General features: G+C 32.7%; 2 protein-coding genes across 4 annotated transcripts in view; one reads left to right on the top strand and one right to left on the bottom strand.

Annotated features, from left to right (window-relative positions):
• The window catches only part of LOC126734986 (locomotion-related protein Hikaru genki), a 53,446-nt gene extending 47,354 nt beyond the window's left edge, over window positions 1-6,092 (bottom strand). Inside the window, exon 1 of the mRNA XM_050438850.1 lies at window positions 5,716-6,092. Within this exon, the coding sequence (XP_050294807.1) occupies window positions 5,716-5,800 (85 nt within the window). The 5' untranslated portion in view covers window positions 5,801-6,092. The remainder of the gene's footprint in view (window positions 1-5,715) is intronic.
• A 1,213-nt stretch (window positions 6,093-7,305) lies between these two features.
• Window positions 7,306-16,234, top strand: part of LOC126734985 (tetratricopeptide repeat protein 27) — a 14,458-nt gene continuing 5,529 nt past the window's right edge. For all 3 annotated transcript variants that reach the window (XM_050438847.1, XM_050438849.1, XM_050438846.1), the window contains exons 1-9: window positions 7,306-7,628; window positions 7,923-8,096; window positions 8,193-8,364; window positions 8,418-8,615; window positions 8,669-8,987; window positions 9,043-9,190; window positions 9,246-9,438; window positions 12,559-12,745; window positions 15,845-16,031. In XM_050438847.1, the coding sequence (XP_050294804.1) occupies window positions 7,398-7,628; window positions 7,923-8,096; window positions 8,193-8,364; window positions 8,418-8,615; window positions 8,669-8,987; window positions 9,043-9,190; window positions 9,246-9,438; window positions 12,559-12,745; window positions 15,845-16,031 (1,809 nt within the window). In that variant the 5' untranslated portion in view covers window positions 7,306-7,397. The remainder of the gene's footprint in view (window positions 7,629-7,922; window positions 8,097-8,192; window positions 8,365-8,417; window positions 8,616-8,668; window positions 8,988-9,042; window positions 9,191-9,245; window positions 9,439-12,558; window positions 12,746-15,844; window positions 16,032-16,234) is intronic.

Here is a 16,234-nt window from a genome sequence, read left to right as displayed (position 1 = left end):
AAAGGTTAGAATTTGTGATGTTACTCTAAAAAATTTTTAAGTCGTCTTGCTTTGAAATTGAAAAAACATTTTGTGTTTATACTAGTATGTTGAATCCACTATTGTGTATTGTTTTTAAATTATGTGTTGTTAATATGTCGATTAATGTGCCTATTTTATATCATAGAAGTACCATGTCAACAAGTAGGTACCATGTATTTATGAATAAAGAATGTTTTGAATTTTTTGAAATTCAAAATTGTATTTAAAAGAGAGAGAGGTATATAATATTTAATAGGGATGATTCCAACTACTCACTAGAAATTACCTCGTTAAAAAAGTAATTAAAAGGGTTATTCAAAACTGCAAGTGGCCAATATGGCGTCGACAAGAAAAAAAAAAGTTGATTATGACTCTCTAAAGAAGGAACGTCGTATTTAAAAGTTAAAGATGTTAACTTGTAAATGAGAGGAAGTGTTTACAACAATGTATAAATGATTTTATTTTATATTTTCAAATAACGCCAGAAAAAAATAAAAAACCATTTTGCCAAATTTCACCTTTTTTCTGAATATTAGGAAGTATTTGGCATTTTTCCAATTTTTAGATTGCATTTATTCAATCATTGCATTTATATTGCGCAACTTTCGCCTAATTAAACCATTTACTGCTCATCCTTACTTTGGACATCCTGTATAATCGCGATCAGACCCTTCATACTGTTAAACAAAATATTTGTTTTTTTTCTTATTAACTTTTTCTAGTTTTAAGAATTAGTAATTAAGTGTTTGCCTGTATTGCAAATTAAAATGTGGCCTATTTTCTATATTTTATAGTGTTGTTACACCCTTATTCAAAACCTTTTAAATTTTGCGATTTTATTTTTATATTAATTTCAGTTAAAGGTATCTGTTTTTCAATATTTTTGTCCCAAATATTCAATCAACGATATTAGCTTGTCCTAAAACAATTGTGGTAAAAACGGAATAACATTGTGTATTTTGATTATTAGATTTAAATCATAAAGTCAAAACTAAAATTAGGAACACTATAAAATGGATTCGACTTAATCAATTCTTTAAAGTATTTTTTTTTTGATATTCATAACATTAAAACTATACGTGTTGGGCTATTCATATTTTTAATTTGCTGAGCACTCTCGCCAATGTTTATGTTTATGCCTGAAGAGACCGCCAAGCGATAACGAAACATAAAGAGTCTTGATTAATGGAGATTATTATAATAATATATTAGGTGTTGCTCACAATTATTATTTATGTGTTTAAAAAAAAAAAAAAAAAAATATCTATTTGCGAAAGAAGGATTGTTTTAATTTTTTTTTCTTCTTTTTTCTTTCCGAAAGTGTATCTTATTATGATCTGTTATTACCAATTTTACGTAGTATGGAGTGCTTTGTTTACATCATTTGTTTTTCTCGTTAGGTATAGAAAAATATTTTAAAATGGAGGATCTGCTATCACAGTTGGTGAAAGCGATAAAATCAGCTAAAACGAGTCCTGAGCAAGTTGACTTACCAATTTTTAAACCAGAGTCTACTGATGCAAAAAAATGGCTGGCAGAGGTAGCCAATATCAAAGCTGAGTTTGAGTGGTTAGATCAGCAGCCTTTGGTTAGGTTAGGACGTTTTCTTACTGGTGTGTCAAAAACCTGGTTCGATTTGTGGTCACCTGACACAAGATCTTGGGAAACCTTTCAATGAGAGTTTTTAGAGGCATTTCCACCAAAGAAAAATCTGGGTCGTCGTACTATCTGAAGCGGCAGAATTTTCCAGCGACCATTGTAACACTTACGAAACCTACATTTTTCAAAAAACCGGAATGTTCAGAAACGTAAGAGCTAATTGGAAAGAGAGTGACCTTGTTGAACTTGTTATACATGGGATTAAAGAAAAAAAGGTGCAGACGACAGCTAGCAATTTAAATTTTGAAAAAAATTCTGATTTACTTGCTTTTCTTGGATCAATAACAAAACGTCAGCCACAAACTGATAAGCGTCTATCTCATTTTCATACGGGAAGCATTTTTTTGGGTGAACCCTCAAGGAAACGACCAAGAGAAAATTTCAATAACGAACCACAAAAAACCAGAAAATTCAATACAAAGCTGACTTGTTACCGTTGCAAGGAAACTGGCCATCTTCAAAGGTCTTGTTATGAAAAATTAAAAGCTTCAACGTCAACTGAGAATAAAAAACCTTCTACTGAAACACAAACAAAGACCATTATTTGTTCTTTTTGTGCCAAATCTGGACACATGATTGATAAGTGTTTTATACGACAAAACATAGAGAAACGCAAAAATGTTAATTTCTGCACCACAGGCAACAATAAAATATGTGAACAATTTGAGCTGGATGGTTATGGATTATATGGAATTATAGATACTGGAGCAGATGTGTCATTGGTTGCTGAATGTCATTTGTCGAAATTTGAGAACAAAGTCTTGAGCTGTAATATGACTTTATCCGGAATTTTGAATGGAAATCTAAGAATTAATAAAGGAATTAAAGTGGCATTAAAAACTGGAGAAGTTGTTACCGAAATAATCTTCCATGTGGTTCCGGACCATGTTCTAGAACATGATGTTATTATAGGGCGCAATCTCTACGACGATTTGGAGATTTCTACAATAACAGACCATAAAGACACTCGTGTTATTCGCAGTAAGTCAGCTAAAATATTAAGAGTGATGCCAGAAGAAGTCCAAAACTTAATAAATGTTCCAGAAATGTATCGTCATAAGGTCGCATCTCTTTTACATGAATTTCCATATTTGACTCCTACGGATGGATTTTTTCCTAAAGTGAATAATGCTACTTTGAAAATAAGGCTTAAGGATGACTTTGTAGTAAACCGTAATCCGTATCGTTTAGCTACGACTGAGAGGCAAGCAGCTCGTGAAATTGTTCAAGAACTTATGAGAAAGAATATCATTCGAGAAAGTGAGTCCCCATATGCCAGCCCAATCATTTTGGTAAAAAAGAAAGATGGGCCATATAGAATGTGCGTAGACTACAGAGAATTGAATGCACACACAATAAAAGACAAATTCCCTCTACCATTGATTGATGATCAACTTCACCGTTTAGGAAAGGGCCGCATCTTTATTTCACTTGATATGTCTCCCGGATTCCACCAAATTCCAATAGATGAAGAATCAATTGAGAAAACAGCTTTCGTTACACCCGATGGCCATTTTGAGTACCTTCGGATGCCATTTGGTTTGGCAAACGCTCCGGCTGTGTTTCAGCGATCTATTAACAAAGCTCTAGGGCAACTTAAGGACAACGTAGCGCTGGTCTATCTTGACGACATACTTATACCATCACAAACAGTTGAACTTATTCAAAAACATTTTTACGACTTAGATCATTTGTCAAAAAATACATAAAGCATTGCTTAATCTGCGCTATTAAAAAGACTCGAACAGGACAGTTACAAGGGTATATATCGAATGTTGAAAAAACCTAAAGTGCCCATGCAAATTTTGCATGCCGACTGTTTGGGTCCACTTGAAGGATGCAAACATATTCTTGTTTTGATAGACGCTTTTACAAAATACTGTTTTTTACAACCACTAAAAACAGTAAAATCCAAAGAAACTTAAACTGCGTTTCAGTCGTTTATTGCATTATTTGGAACACCCTCCCAAATTATAATGGATGCTGGAACCAATTTTAAAAATTTAAGCCTACCAGAATTTTTAGAAACCCTTGGTATCACCTATCCACTATACGACACCTGATGTCCACCGATCGAATGGACAGGTGGAACGCTAAGAACATGAGGACTTTAATGAACCTCATAAGGATTGAGACTAAAGTTAACACAGATTGGCCAAAGTCGCTTTGGAAGATTCAATTGGTATTAAATACTACAATTCAAAAATCAACCCAAATCACACCATAACGAGCACTTATAGGAATTGATGGAGCTACGCCGCTTATCCAAAGTCTGTTGCAAAATTTAAATAAGGATATGCATCCAATTAGAAATATGGAGTTGGACAGAAAATCAGTGACCACTTAGAAAAATCAAACACTCTAAAATAGATGGAAATAGAAGACGCCGAAACACCTTTAGTTTCACCAAGGGGGATTTTGTATTTATGCATAGGGATGAAACAATGCATAAAGGAAAGCTTGAGTATGAATTTCAAGGTCCATTTGAAGTCATTGGTAACACTCCCGAAGGCCGTTATGAATTAAGACGAGTGGGGAAGACTACCATAACAAAAGCTGCTACGGAACAACTTCGAGGATGGCCGAAAGACTGGTCACTTGCTATGGATATGCCCGAATTACTTAATGCATTAGAAAGTGACAGCAAAATCAGTAAAAAAAATTAAAAAAAAAAAGTTTGGCCATGTTAGGAATAGTATAATTTGAAGTTTAGTGTAAAACGTTTAAATGCTTGTACGCTTTACGTTTGTTTAATGTTTATGTGTTGACATGCTTGTACGCTTTACTTGGCTTTGCTTGTACTTAGGAATTATTTAAATTAGGCCTAATAATATTATCTTTTATAAAACATTACGATGACTAAAACTATTTTTGTAAAGAATCCGATAAGGTGAGCCGCGATCGGTCGTGTGGATTTGACACTGTGGTGACGAATCTTGCACGCTCGCGTTGTAGGCCGCTCGAGTTAATAGAATAATAATAATTGCATATTCTACTTTTGGTATTATTTTAATGTTATTGTTAACAACTTATGTTCATGTAGTGTATTTAGAGTGTAGTAAATATTGAGGACTTTCATTAAACATTGTGGCTTATTTTTAACAATATCTAATTATCTTAGATGCTTTAGAGCGCCAAACAAAGTCATATGTAACAAATTTGCTGGAAAATCACACAAATTTTAAAAGTGCTTAGAGCCCATAAATAATTTATTACTTAGCACCGGACATCCTTATGCCACATTCAAAGGCCTTCAGACCATGTTAAGAACATTTTAAACTCATATTTAAGAATTTAATGAAGCTTAAAACAAAGGCCAAGCCTCCTTTATAAAACATAAGAAAATTACATGCTTCACCCTCCAATCTAATATGACTAATTTACCTCAAAAAATATTCCTTTATCCCCTTTTGTTTAGACCTCTAAGCCCATTGTAATAAACCTTCATTAAGGTACGGAGGGAGGAAAAGGGCTACATAATAATGAAGATGTAAAAAACATCCCTAGATGACGGCAATTCTTTTAAATTCAAAAAGGTTGGGGTTGTAAAAAGAGTCACACTTTTTACGTTATTTTGAGTTTCTAGGAGCAAATAATGATTTGCCTCATTTCCCCCAACCCGGACGTCTGTACAATGCATCTGAAATTAATTTAATGTTATATACGATACAAAGTTTGTTGGGAATTCGCTTTCCTGTTCCGTCCGTATAATGCGGTTTAATTTTGTTTTCAGGGATAAAGGGAAAGTTGATTTTCCTATAAAACCCGCATAAATAATCAATCAAAATTTATTAAAACGATGTCAAAATTTGGTTGATCAAAGGTCAAAAGGGATTAAAAAGGGCCCTTTATTACCTGGTTTTTCGCTTAAAGATTGATGAATCTTAGCAGGGAATTAAGTGAAAATTGACTTCTTTATACAAGGAAACGACCTTAGTCTCTAATTCAGTTATGTCAGTTGCAAAGATGATTAATAATACATATAAATTTTCTATGTAAATTATGTATATAAATGATTTTTTTAAGAACACTTACCTTCTTGTAAAACCTTGCAAGAAAGACTCTGCAAACTGAAAATAATCACTAATAACAAAAAGAGGTCATTTCTCACAAGAGTCATTATAACCACATAAGGTATTTAACATTAAATGGCATTACCAACTAAAATCCATACAATCATAACAGTCTTAATTTTAAGCCTCATTATAATTTATTTATTTTTTAATATTTATTCGAAATAATTAGGTTTCACTTAAAAGCAAAATGCACTCGATGCAATTAATTTCACATACTGATATTATATAGAGAGGATAAAAATAAAATGGAAATAAAAGATCGTCTTTACGCCCGAACGAGTTTTCCCACTACCTGTTATATGCAGGTAACCGGGCGGTAATGTGGTGAAAAGTGGACTGTGTGTGTCTAAATAGAAAATGGGAAAATCAGGAAAACACGGCGGGGTGTGCGTGCATTTTCCGCAAAACAGCTGTGCATTAGTACGCGGCCAAATGGAAATATCCAATGCAAGTTTACATATAGTCAGATGATTTTCCAATAGTTTCTCTTTTTAAATCCTCTTGTAAATTTGTTAATTTTGTTTCTTTTTAAGTACAAATGAATTTTGCAACTGTTTTTATAGTTAAGTGGTTTATCCTTAACTATTTTTTACTTTTTAAACAAAATAGCCAAGATAATGCTTAAAAGGAAATATTAAATTTGCCGCCATTTTTTTTTTAATTAACATGAGTAGCGTAGTATGTCCAAATATAGTAATAAATTACTCACTTTCAATTTGTTTGCAAGGTGGCGCTTCTTTGCACTATTTAAAAATGTGACGTAAAAACGGCAGTCTACTAAAAATCAATGAATTTGAATTTAAACGAGAGAGAATTACTTAAACTGAATTTTAAGCATAAGGTCCCGGACTAATATATCGACGCATGCCTAAAGCCGGATTATGTAAAATCCATTTTCCCCATCTAATAAACCATCACAGGAAACGAGCGGAGCTTTTATAGTAAGGCTTTCGAACATTACGAGGCAATTTATCAGATATTTGTATTGGACTCCCTTTTTATATTTATCGGTTTCCCCGTTTTGTGGCGAAAATTGCGACGATTAGATCCGTGAATGGCGAATTGTCCGCGATTGATGGCAGTTATGTTTCGCTGTGTATCCGGTCATCTTTTATCTTTATTGTTTATTAGTTAAACAATTTCTAAATTTCTTTTTTTAGTGAATTTTAACTATTCGAAACCATCTCAAACTAATAAATCGCAAGTCCCCTTACTCATATCCACTATAATTTTCACGTTGGCGCCAATCTGCCATTTTGAAATTTGAAACTGTCATTTTAAACTGTCAATAACGTCATTTTGTAAACGTTAGCAAAATAGAAATTATTTAAAATAGCTAACCAATAAATGTAAAAAAACTTAAATATATTAATAACAACTTTTTAATTTCAATTTTAAATTAGTTACATATAAATTAAACAGGCACAACATCAGTTCGTTAGGTGACCCACCGTACACCGCCTGCCACGACAACCGCGTCTTGTCACATTATTGACAGACGTCACTGGTGCAGTGACATTGACAGTGACATCACTTCCAACCTCACTTTTTATTATTTACGTTTTGTTCGGAGTAAGAGCGTGTATATCTATTAAAATACGGCTGAATTTATTAAAATTATTGTTGAACGGAATTACGGGCATGGAGGATCTGGAAAATTTACTCTACGAATACCTTTTGGTACCGAAACATGTGCCGGAAAGCGAGAAGGGCGCCGCCCGCGAAGAAATGAGAAAATCCTTTGAGAATTTAAAAAACATGCTGCTCAATGAGGAAACTTGGAACATTTTCCTGGCAGATCAGTACGACATCGGTACTTTAAAGACAAAACTTAATTCGAAGAGTGACGAGGAACGGTCTGACATTTTTATGGTAAGATAATTTGTTAATATTTAATAATGCCTTATTTAAAAACTTGTGAAATCCTAAAGCTTTACAAAGGGCTTCAAATTCCAATAAACCTGGCTGGAACTTGAGTTACTTGTATATACTACAGTCCTTAATACAAGTACTATGTTCTAAGTAATTTGTTTTTTTGTCAATATTATACTTTAAACTTTTTTAATCAAAAATGAGGCCATCAATCAACTTCGACTGATTCCAATTGTTAGTCAATTAAGGAAACTTATATTAGAAAATAAGTAAAAATGTACCCATTTTTTCTAGTTTGGCATGTCCTGTTTAATAACATTCACCCAAGCAAATTTTACTGGTCCCGATCTATGCGAAAAAGTTGAAAATTTTTTGAAAAAAGATATGTTCCAGAATCTGGATTTTAACAAGATGTTAAGCTATAACAATGAGGAAATCAATTGCCAAACTAAATATCCACAACTTTTGGTAAGTTTTAATTATATTCTATTTTCCAGAAACACTTGCCCCATGACAATTGCTACACAATTTTATTTGATTTAATGGATAATTATTTTTATATAGGTCACAGCAAAAATAATTTTTGAATGGTGTATCGTAAACAGCATAGTAAACATTTGGTGGTACTGGAGAGCCCTGTATTTGCACCAGCATGTGTTGGACGAGTTAAGCCCTTCCCTACTGTCAGATGCTGATAGACTTTATAAGTTATTACAAGTTAATTTTAGCCCAAAAGGTAAGAAATCCTTTATGTAAATTTCTAACAACTTATATAATTAATAATTGCAGAATCTATTAAGGCTGCTTTGGATATTGAAGTTGCCCAACTTTATATTCTCTTTAGACATGTAGGGAAAGCTAAAGAGCACATTAACTCCGCTGTAGAGGCTTTAAATTTGAAATATGACTTTGTGGGAATCTTAGGCAAGAGGACAAAGTTTCAGGAGAAAGCTGTTGCACAGTTAGCAATAAAAGTGAATATCAATGGTAAAAATATTTTTGTTTAGAATGAGACTTATTGCTTACCTTAATGTTTTCAGATGAAATTATGGCAGGTATATCAGTAGTTCCCCCAGTAACAGACACAGACACAATATTAAGCACGGACGAGTCTGAATTTCCAAAAGACCTTCCACTAAATGATGATGTGATACTTGACAATGTGGAATTGCAAGCCGACGTCAATGAAAACGTCGTTTTATCGAATTTGCCTCAAAAACTGTTTTTAACAGTTGTTCAGGAGGTGTTAATAGCAAAACCCTCTAGCGACTTGGAAAATGAAAGCATGTTGCCATTTTTGGAGTTGATTTTAGGTCAAAAGAACACTTTCTGCGTTAAAGTTGTTGCTCTATTGTTAAGGTAATGTTTCATCATTTAAGCCGTTAAATAGCTACAGCTGCATATTTTTATACAGATCTAGACTAGAATCAAAAAGCCAAAGAACAGTAGAAAGATCCTTAAGACAATGTGAAGAAGTTTTAGATGCCTTTAAAAAGGAGAAACCCGAACCGTTCGATAGATTTATTGACGTTTTTGGATGTGGTTTGCAAGCTTCTTGGAAGGTATGATTGACGTGAATTTTTCCATAGATTTATTAACATGTTTGGCACCTTTCAGATTAATAACCAATATGCAGATCTCCTGTTGAACATTGGTTTACCCAAAAATGCCCTGGACATATATTTGAACTTGCAGCTCTGGGAAGAAGTTATTGTTTGCTACACTTTACTGAAACTGAGGCATAAAGCTGCTGAAATTATTACTCAACAGTTAGAAATTAAGCCAACAGTTAAACTGTGGTGCCTTTTAGGTATGTAATAAAAATTAAACTATTTAACAAACAAATTGCATCATTGAGAAATTCTTGTGCTGCAGGTGCTGATGTGGTGTAATCTCAAAAATTGTTAAACACATTCATATGTAAATAGCTTCTTCACTTGCTCATATAATTAGTTAATTTTTTAAGTTGCTTATGTTAAACAAATTTACAAGTAGTATGGGGATGAGACCAATATACATAAGTACTATACAATTAGTGTTATAAACACATTTTCAAAAATTTTAAAAAAATTTCTGAAGGATAGGGTGGTAGTAAGGGGGACTGTGTCAGATGTCTGCTATGTTAAGGACATGCTCCAGTCACTTCAAATTGGAGAAACCATAAGCCAAGAACTTAATCAAAATTGAAGTTGCTCAGGGTATATCAATTATTTTCTGATTAATGTTGAAATAAAGAATGAAACTGTAATATCCTATGATAATGACAGAGGGGTTGTTTTTTCGGGAGAGACATGGGACTCACTTGAGGAATTATGCTATTGACAGAATGGGTAAAATCAAACATTGATGGACTTTGATTTTCTTTATTTTAATAGCTTTAATTGTAGAAACTGAGAAGTTATGCTTTATTTTAAAGATTATTCCATTTATAATATTTGAGAGTGCAGATCTTATGGCAGGTGGAAATTAAGAAAGTAGTATTGGGATTTGGCATTTTTTTGTGAATTTCAATTAAAAATTTTCTCAAAAATATAGAAAATAATGATAATATTTTAGTAGAGAGTCTGCATGGTCATTTACAGCAGGTTGACCACACAAAATATTTGGGGATAGTACTAGACTAGAATGATACCTTAAATGAGCAAAATCATCGCATTTTAAGATTGACAAAAAATATAATAAGCCCTTAGGAAAATTTCTGGAAAACAGTTCTTGATTCTGGTTTATAGGTGCATTGTTCAGTCATTGCTTAGGTATGGTATAGTTGTTTGGGGTGGACTCTACCCAAATGCATTGAACATTTTGACCATGGCTCAAAATTATATATTGAAAATTATCTACTGAAAGAACAAACGCTATTCCATCTCTTTACTCAAGAAAATTGTTACATAGGAGCGTCAGCGAGTATATTATGCACGTGCTCTCCGAGTCAAAAATCGTGTTTTTTGGCAAATAAAAATTCATATCTTTGGCTATATGAGTAGCGAAACGACGAAATTTGGCATGTCAGCTCTTAATACATTGGCAATTATGAATCCGTAAAAAATTTTTTTCTTCGGTACCCACAAAGGGAGCGGTACCGAATTAAAGTCAAAAATTGGTAAAAAAACGTGTGAAATTCCTGTCTCCGGCGAGAACTGAAATTTAAAGCCTTTAAACGACTTGAAATTTTTAGAACATAAAGGTTATTGAGGGCTTAAGAACTGTATACTTTTTGGGCAAGTTACGTATACAGGGTGAGTAAATATAAGCGAGTAAAAGTGAGTAAAAAAAAATTCCAAACTGTTTCAGAAGCTAAACTATAATTTAAATAAAAAAAGTGTTTCGGCGAAAATGCTTAGTTTTATATAAGAAATTACATATTTGGAGCTTTTTTTTGAAAAAATTTTTTTTACCAAGTTCTGGCATTTTCAGTTTTTTAGAATTTTTCGCTAAACGGTACTTATTTTGAAAAAATAGTTTTTATGAAAAAATACCTTTATTATTTCTCCTTCAAATGTCATATAAACGAAATTTTTGTGAACTATACAGGGCGAGCAATAATAAATTTTTCCCATGAAGGTCCGACCCAAAAATCATATTTTCTTTATTACCTTTCTAGTGGCGCCACCTGGACCATTCATATTTTCAGGTATTAAACAATATAATAATCCGATTATTTACGTGTAATTAGAATTTTTCTAACATTAACAGTTTTTGAGATATTTGCATTTTTGCGTTTTATTTATTTGCGGCGTCCCTGTACTATTATTATTACTAGTATTATTAGAAAATGAAACCTCATCTATAACATCCCAAATTCTGTTTTACAACACATACTAAAATTTCAAAAAAAAATTGTTTTTCTCACTTTTTCTCTGATTTTTTCTTTCAACGTCACCACAAGGGTGAAATGATCCAATATGGCCTCCAACAGCAGGTATTTCGACATGTTATTTTTCGGAAGGGTGTCACAGTTTCGCCAAATTTTCAATGAAAATTACCCGGAACCTGTCAATTAAAGGTACCGTCTAATCAGAAAAACTCTGAGCTTTCAGAATATGTGCATATCATTTGGGGAAATTGTATATTGCGGCAGGAAAATTCGGCAGTGTTTGACGTCTTCAAAAAATGCCGTATTTTCCACACATTTCAAGGCCAAGTCGGATGGCTCAAAAACAAATTGGCACTTTTTATTCATTTAAAAATAATAGAATTTATACACCGTGGATCGTATTGATTTATTTAATGTAGAATATGGATTTAGGTATTAGGTGAGTTTATTATAGGTGACTATCATAACTTTTTTGCTATTCGTCTGATTGGGTTAAAATTTGGGGTTTATTTAGTATACAATTATTGATTTTTTACACATTTTTAAAATATTGAGTTTTAAGGTCACATGACTATCAAAAATGTCTTCCTATTTGTCCGATTTGAATGAAATTTAGTATTTAGGGTTAATTTAGGATAAAAGTAATAAATTTTTACTAATATTTTGACATATTGAATTTTAAAGTCACGTGACTTTCATAACTCTTTTGCTATTGATCCGATTGTATTGAAATTGTTTGATGTGCAGTCACTGCACTGTTTGTCCACCAGTATATATATTCATAAATCAAATGCACTTAAAAATATCCTTGACTTGTAAAATTAGACTTTTTTTCATTATGGTATTTATCAACGAAATTTTGGGTTTTTTGTAATTACCTAAACTAATTTGTTTATAATCGTCTCGTAGAATGTAAAGTGCCAGCGTTTTACACATACAGGTATTTGGTTACCCAGGTGCACTATATTTGTTCCCAAGACGATATCATAATAATTATTATAGCTCATTATTTGTTATACTTGTATGAAAATTGATGAAACTTTTTTTAATATATTATTCTCTACTTTTAGAATTATTATTCCTCTTAAATTTCTGTATTTAAAAATTGAATTTTAGGTGACGCGACAGACGACGTGAGTTGCTACGAGAAAGCGTGGGAACTATCGAAAAGGCGAAGCCACAGGGCCCAAAGACACTGGGGCAACTTTTTATACAACCACGAGAATTACGCCGAATGTATACCGCACTTTGAGAAAAGCGTTTCGATAAACCCTTTACAGGCCAGTGTCTGGTTTAGGCTTGGGTATGTATAAGATTTTATTTATTTATTTTCTTTGATCTGAGAGAAACATTTCGGTCATGTGTCATGTTTTTACTTTATGTATTGAAATATACAAATATCAATCATTTTTATAGAACACAATTTAACGTATCTTTAACAATTCCGTTAAAAAAAAGGTTTTTTTACAATAATTCAATAAATATATATAATCCACTTTTAAAATTAGCCTTATACTAATATTTTGAGACAAATTTCGGTTGTATACGAGGCCATTATTTGCAAAGCTTGCTTTTTGCTCGTAAGCCTTTTTTTGGGAAATCGAAAAAAACGTTTAAAGCCCTGTAGTATTTTTCTCGCAATTGAAAGGTTTTTATAATTGTTGCTTATGACTTTTAGAAATGTAATTTAGGAGATTTCAGCCTAACATAATTGCAAAGTTTTTAAAAAACAGGGTTTTTTATTGCAAATAACCAGTTTTGAAAATACATAGGTACCTTAAATTAAAAAAAAATAGTAATTAGTTCAATAAAGTAAGTTATTTTGTCATACAAATAAAACATTGAAATTCGCATTTCTAATGATTAACCATCAACGGTTTCTTCTGGTGAGGCAGAATCTTTTTTTAAGTGTTTTTTATAAAACGTTAGTTCCGGAAGGCTTCTCCAATTTTCTCCGTAGTGTTTGGAAAGGAGACCATTAATAGTTCCTTTATCCCCCTTAAGTTCTTTTCCCAGTGGAAATTTCAAAGGAGCCATTGAAGAAAGGCTAAAATTTTTTTACAAACTTTTTTAGCTTTTCCAATAGCACTGTTGTAATTGGGCTCACCTCGGATCAGAACATTTTTATCTTTTTTTACAAAAATAAACCGCTTTGCCTTATTAAATTCAAAGTGCCATGAACTAGGCAGCTTAATAACACGTTTTGCTTGGGTTCTCCAATCAAAGACATCCCAATCGATACCGATTTTCCGTATAGTGGAATGCTTTCTAATTAAATCATCGTAGTCACTAATTTTGACAATAAAATAAGCCAACATTGCCATCATATTCGTGTTTTTGTTTTGTCCGCCGCAACCATCAGCGAACAAACGAACTGATTCTATACTGGGATCAAAATCAAAATTATTTAGAGCATATTGCAAAGAATCAATTTCTGTCCACAAGTAAGAAAACACATTGCTTGGCCTTCATTTATCTTTAGAAGTTCCAGCGACAATGGTAAAATTATTATAGTTGAGTTGCTGGCTAAAATATGCTGCTTGATCAGGTAGTCTTGGCAGTGCCAAGTTTTTCTGGCAGTCAAGTGAAAAGTAAGTTGTGTTGGGTTCAGGATTTTTAAGCAGTTTGAAAAAAGCCTTTGCCTTTGCGATATGAACATGATGCTGAGTGACTAAGTTTTGTCGAACATCTAAAGAAGTTGCTACTTTTAGCTGCTCCTTTGTTCTTAAGCAAGTAGAACAACAGTCAGTTAGCGGAGTTCCAAAAGCGATATAGTACTTAGCATTCACATACTTTCGAAAATAAGAAATCTTTACATGCATAGGCTGTGGAACTTTCTGACGATAATGGTTAAAAAGTTTCTTAAAATTTAAGTCACATGGCAAGTAAATCCTCATACTCGTCTTGTTTCTACAGTAATGAGACTCGGCACATGTAATGGATTCTATAAATTGTTTGATGCAGTTTCGTTTTTCGTCATTTTTTGGACCCACTCTATCACCACCCCTACGTTCCCTTGGTATCTCTCCTATTACAACAAAATTTCTTACAATTCTTTGTATGCGGTCCTTGCCTAAATTTGTAATTCCTAGAAATGACTTGGCACAAACTCTAATCATCTCTCCTTTACTCAGACGAACGTGGTATTTTATTAATACTGCAGCATGATTAGATTTCCCCCTTTTTGGTTTTTCTCCCTGACAACACGCTAATATCAAAAGATCTTGGCTAATTTTGTTTTTTGACTGGTAAAGATAGGCATGAAAATCTTTAATTTGCTTCATTGTGAGTGTGGAACAATAATATGGTAATCCGGGTCGTCCATTATGTCCACAAATTGGAAAAGCCGGAAGAACTTTTGGTGTATTTCTGTAACAATATAAATTGACAAAAATAACACAATAGCTGCATACATAAAACGTAATATCGATACAACTCATGACTCACGGCTAGTAAACTTTTTGTTAGCCCTACTTGACTTTAAAAAAAAAGACAAAGAAATAAAAAAAAACAACTGACACTGCAACTCAGTTCAACTCAACTCAAACGATTACCGCACAAGTTCAAAATCATAAGTTTAAGATAAAGTACTTACCTAGCAAGTTTAGCAACATTCCTTTTATGCGTTTCTGGCTGAAGAAGTTTTTTGCGTCCTTTTCCTGTGGACTAAGTTTACAGACATAACATTTTCACCAACTAAACTCCATATTAATAAAAAAAAACTTTTTCTTATTCGCCAAGAAAACACCTGTGTAGTTGCTTGAATAAAAAATACTTAAATGCCGTTCCGAAAAAAGTTTTTGTAAAGAACCCTACAACAGCTGCTACCGCGTGTTAATCACGTGATTTAACAAGTTAATTTCATTGGTGTCAGAACAAGGAGCGAGTTAAGCAAGGAGCTAGTTCTGCATATAACTGTAATTTTCTTCTCAGTATTTACATGCTAAAAAGAGACTTTTGAAAAATTCTGATTTTATCATTTGATTCCCCTTCAAAATTTAAATAAACTTAAATAAGCAAAATAAAAGAAATTCCATGATTTTGTCGATTAGCAAGTTTTGCAAATAATGGCCTCATATAATAAATCTAAATAAATTTATGTCGTTTATGTAGACTTATTAACCTCCCACTTTCTTGATGATCTTTTCTTCAGATTTTGCTTGTCTGGTGACTCTTCTGTCATATTTTGGGGCACACTATTGATCCTTTTAATTCTCATCTTTTTTCCCATTGATCCGATTTCTCCAAAATCAACTCAATGGTATTAAATGTAAATTAATAGAGAGTATCACGACTTAGAACTGTTCAATAAAATTGTTGGCGTTGAAATTTGCTTTATACATTAAATATCGGGACTTAAAAATAGATAACTCTATATCCAATCGTTTTTTTTTTTCAATAGTTTCGCTGCCCACAAAACCGATAACTGGCAAGTGGCAGCAACCGCTTATAAACGCTACACCACTTTGGAACCGGACAGTTTTGAGGCTTGGAACAATTTGGCCCAGGCATATTTGAAAATCGGTAATAAAAGGAGCGCCCATCAGGCCCTTTTGGAGGCCCTTAAATGCAATTATGATAATTGGAAGGTAAGAAACAGGCATATATGATTTGAAGTCGCTATAAAAATTTAAACAAGTTGCTCTTCTGGTATATAATATTCACGTTTAGAAAAATAAGTTGGGTAAGATATTAAAAAGAAGAAGATGAGCTAGGAGGTCAATAGACAATAAAATATTTTCTAATTAAAATCAAGTAAATTATTGTTTGTAAGTATTATTGGACTCTTCTC

This window comes from Anthonomus grandis, chromosome 4, assembly GCF_022605725.1.
Source record: "Anthonomus grandis grandis chromosome 4, icAntGran1.3, whole genome shotgun sequence".
NCBI classification, from domain to species: Eukaryota; Metazoa; Arthropoda; class Insecta; order Coleoptera; family Curculionidae; genus Anthonomus; species Anthonomus grandis.
The sequence above is the reverse complement of the archived record's forward strand: the minus strand, read 5'-3'. Positions and strand labels throughout refer to the sequence as shown.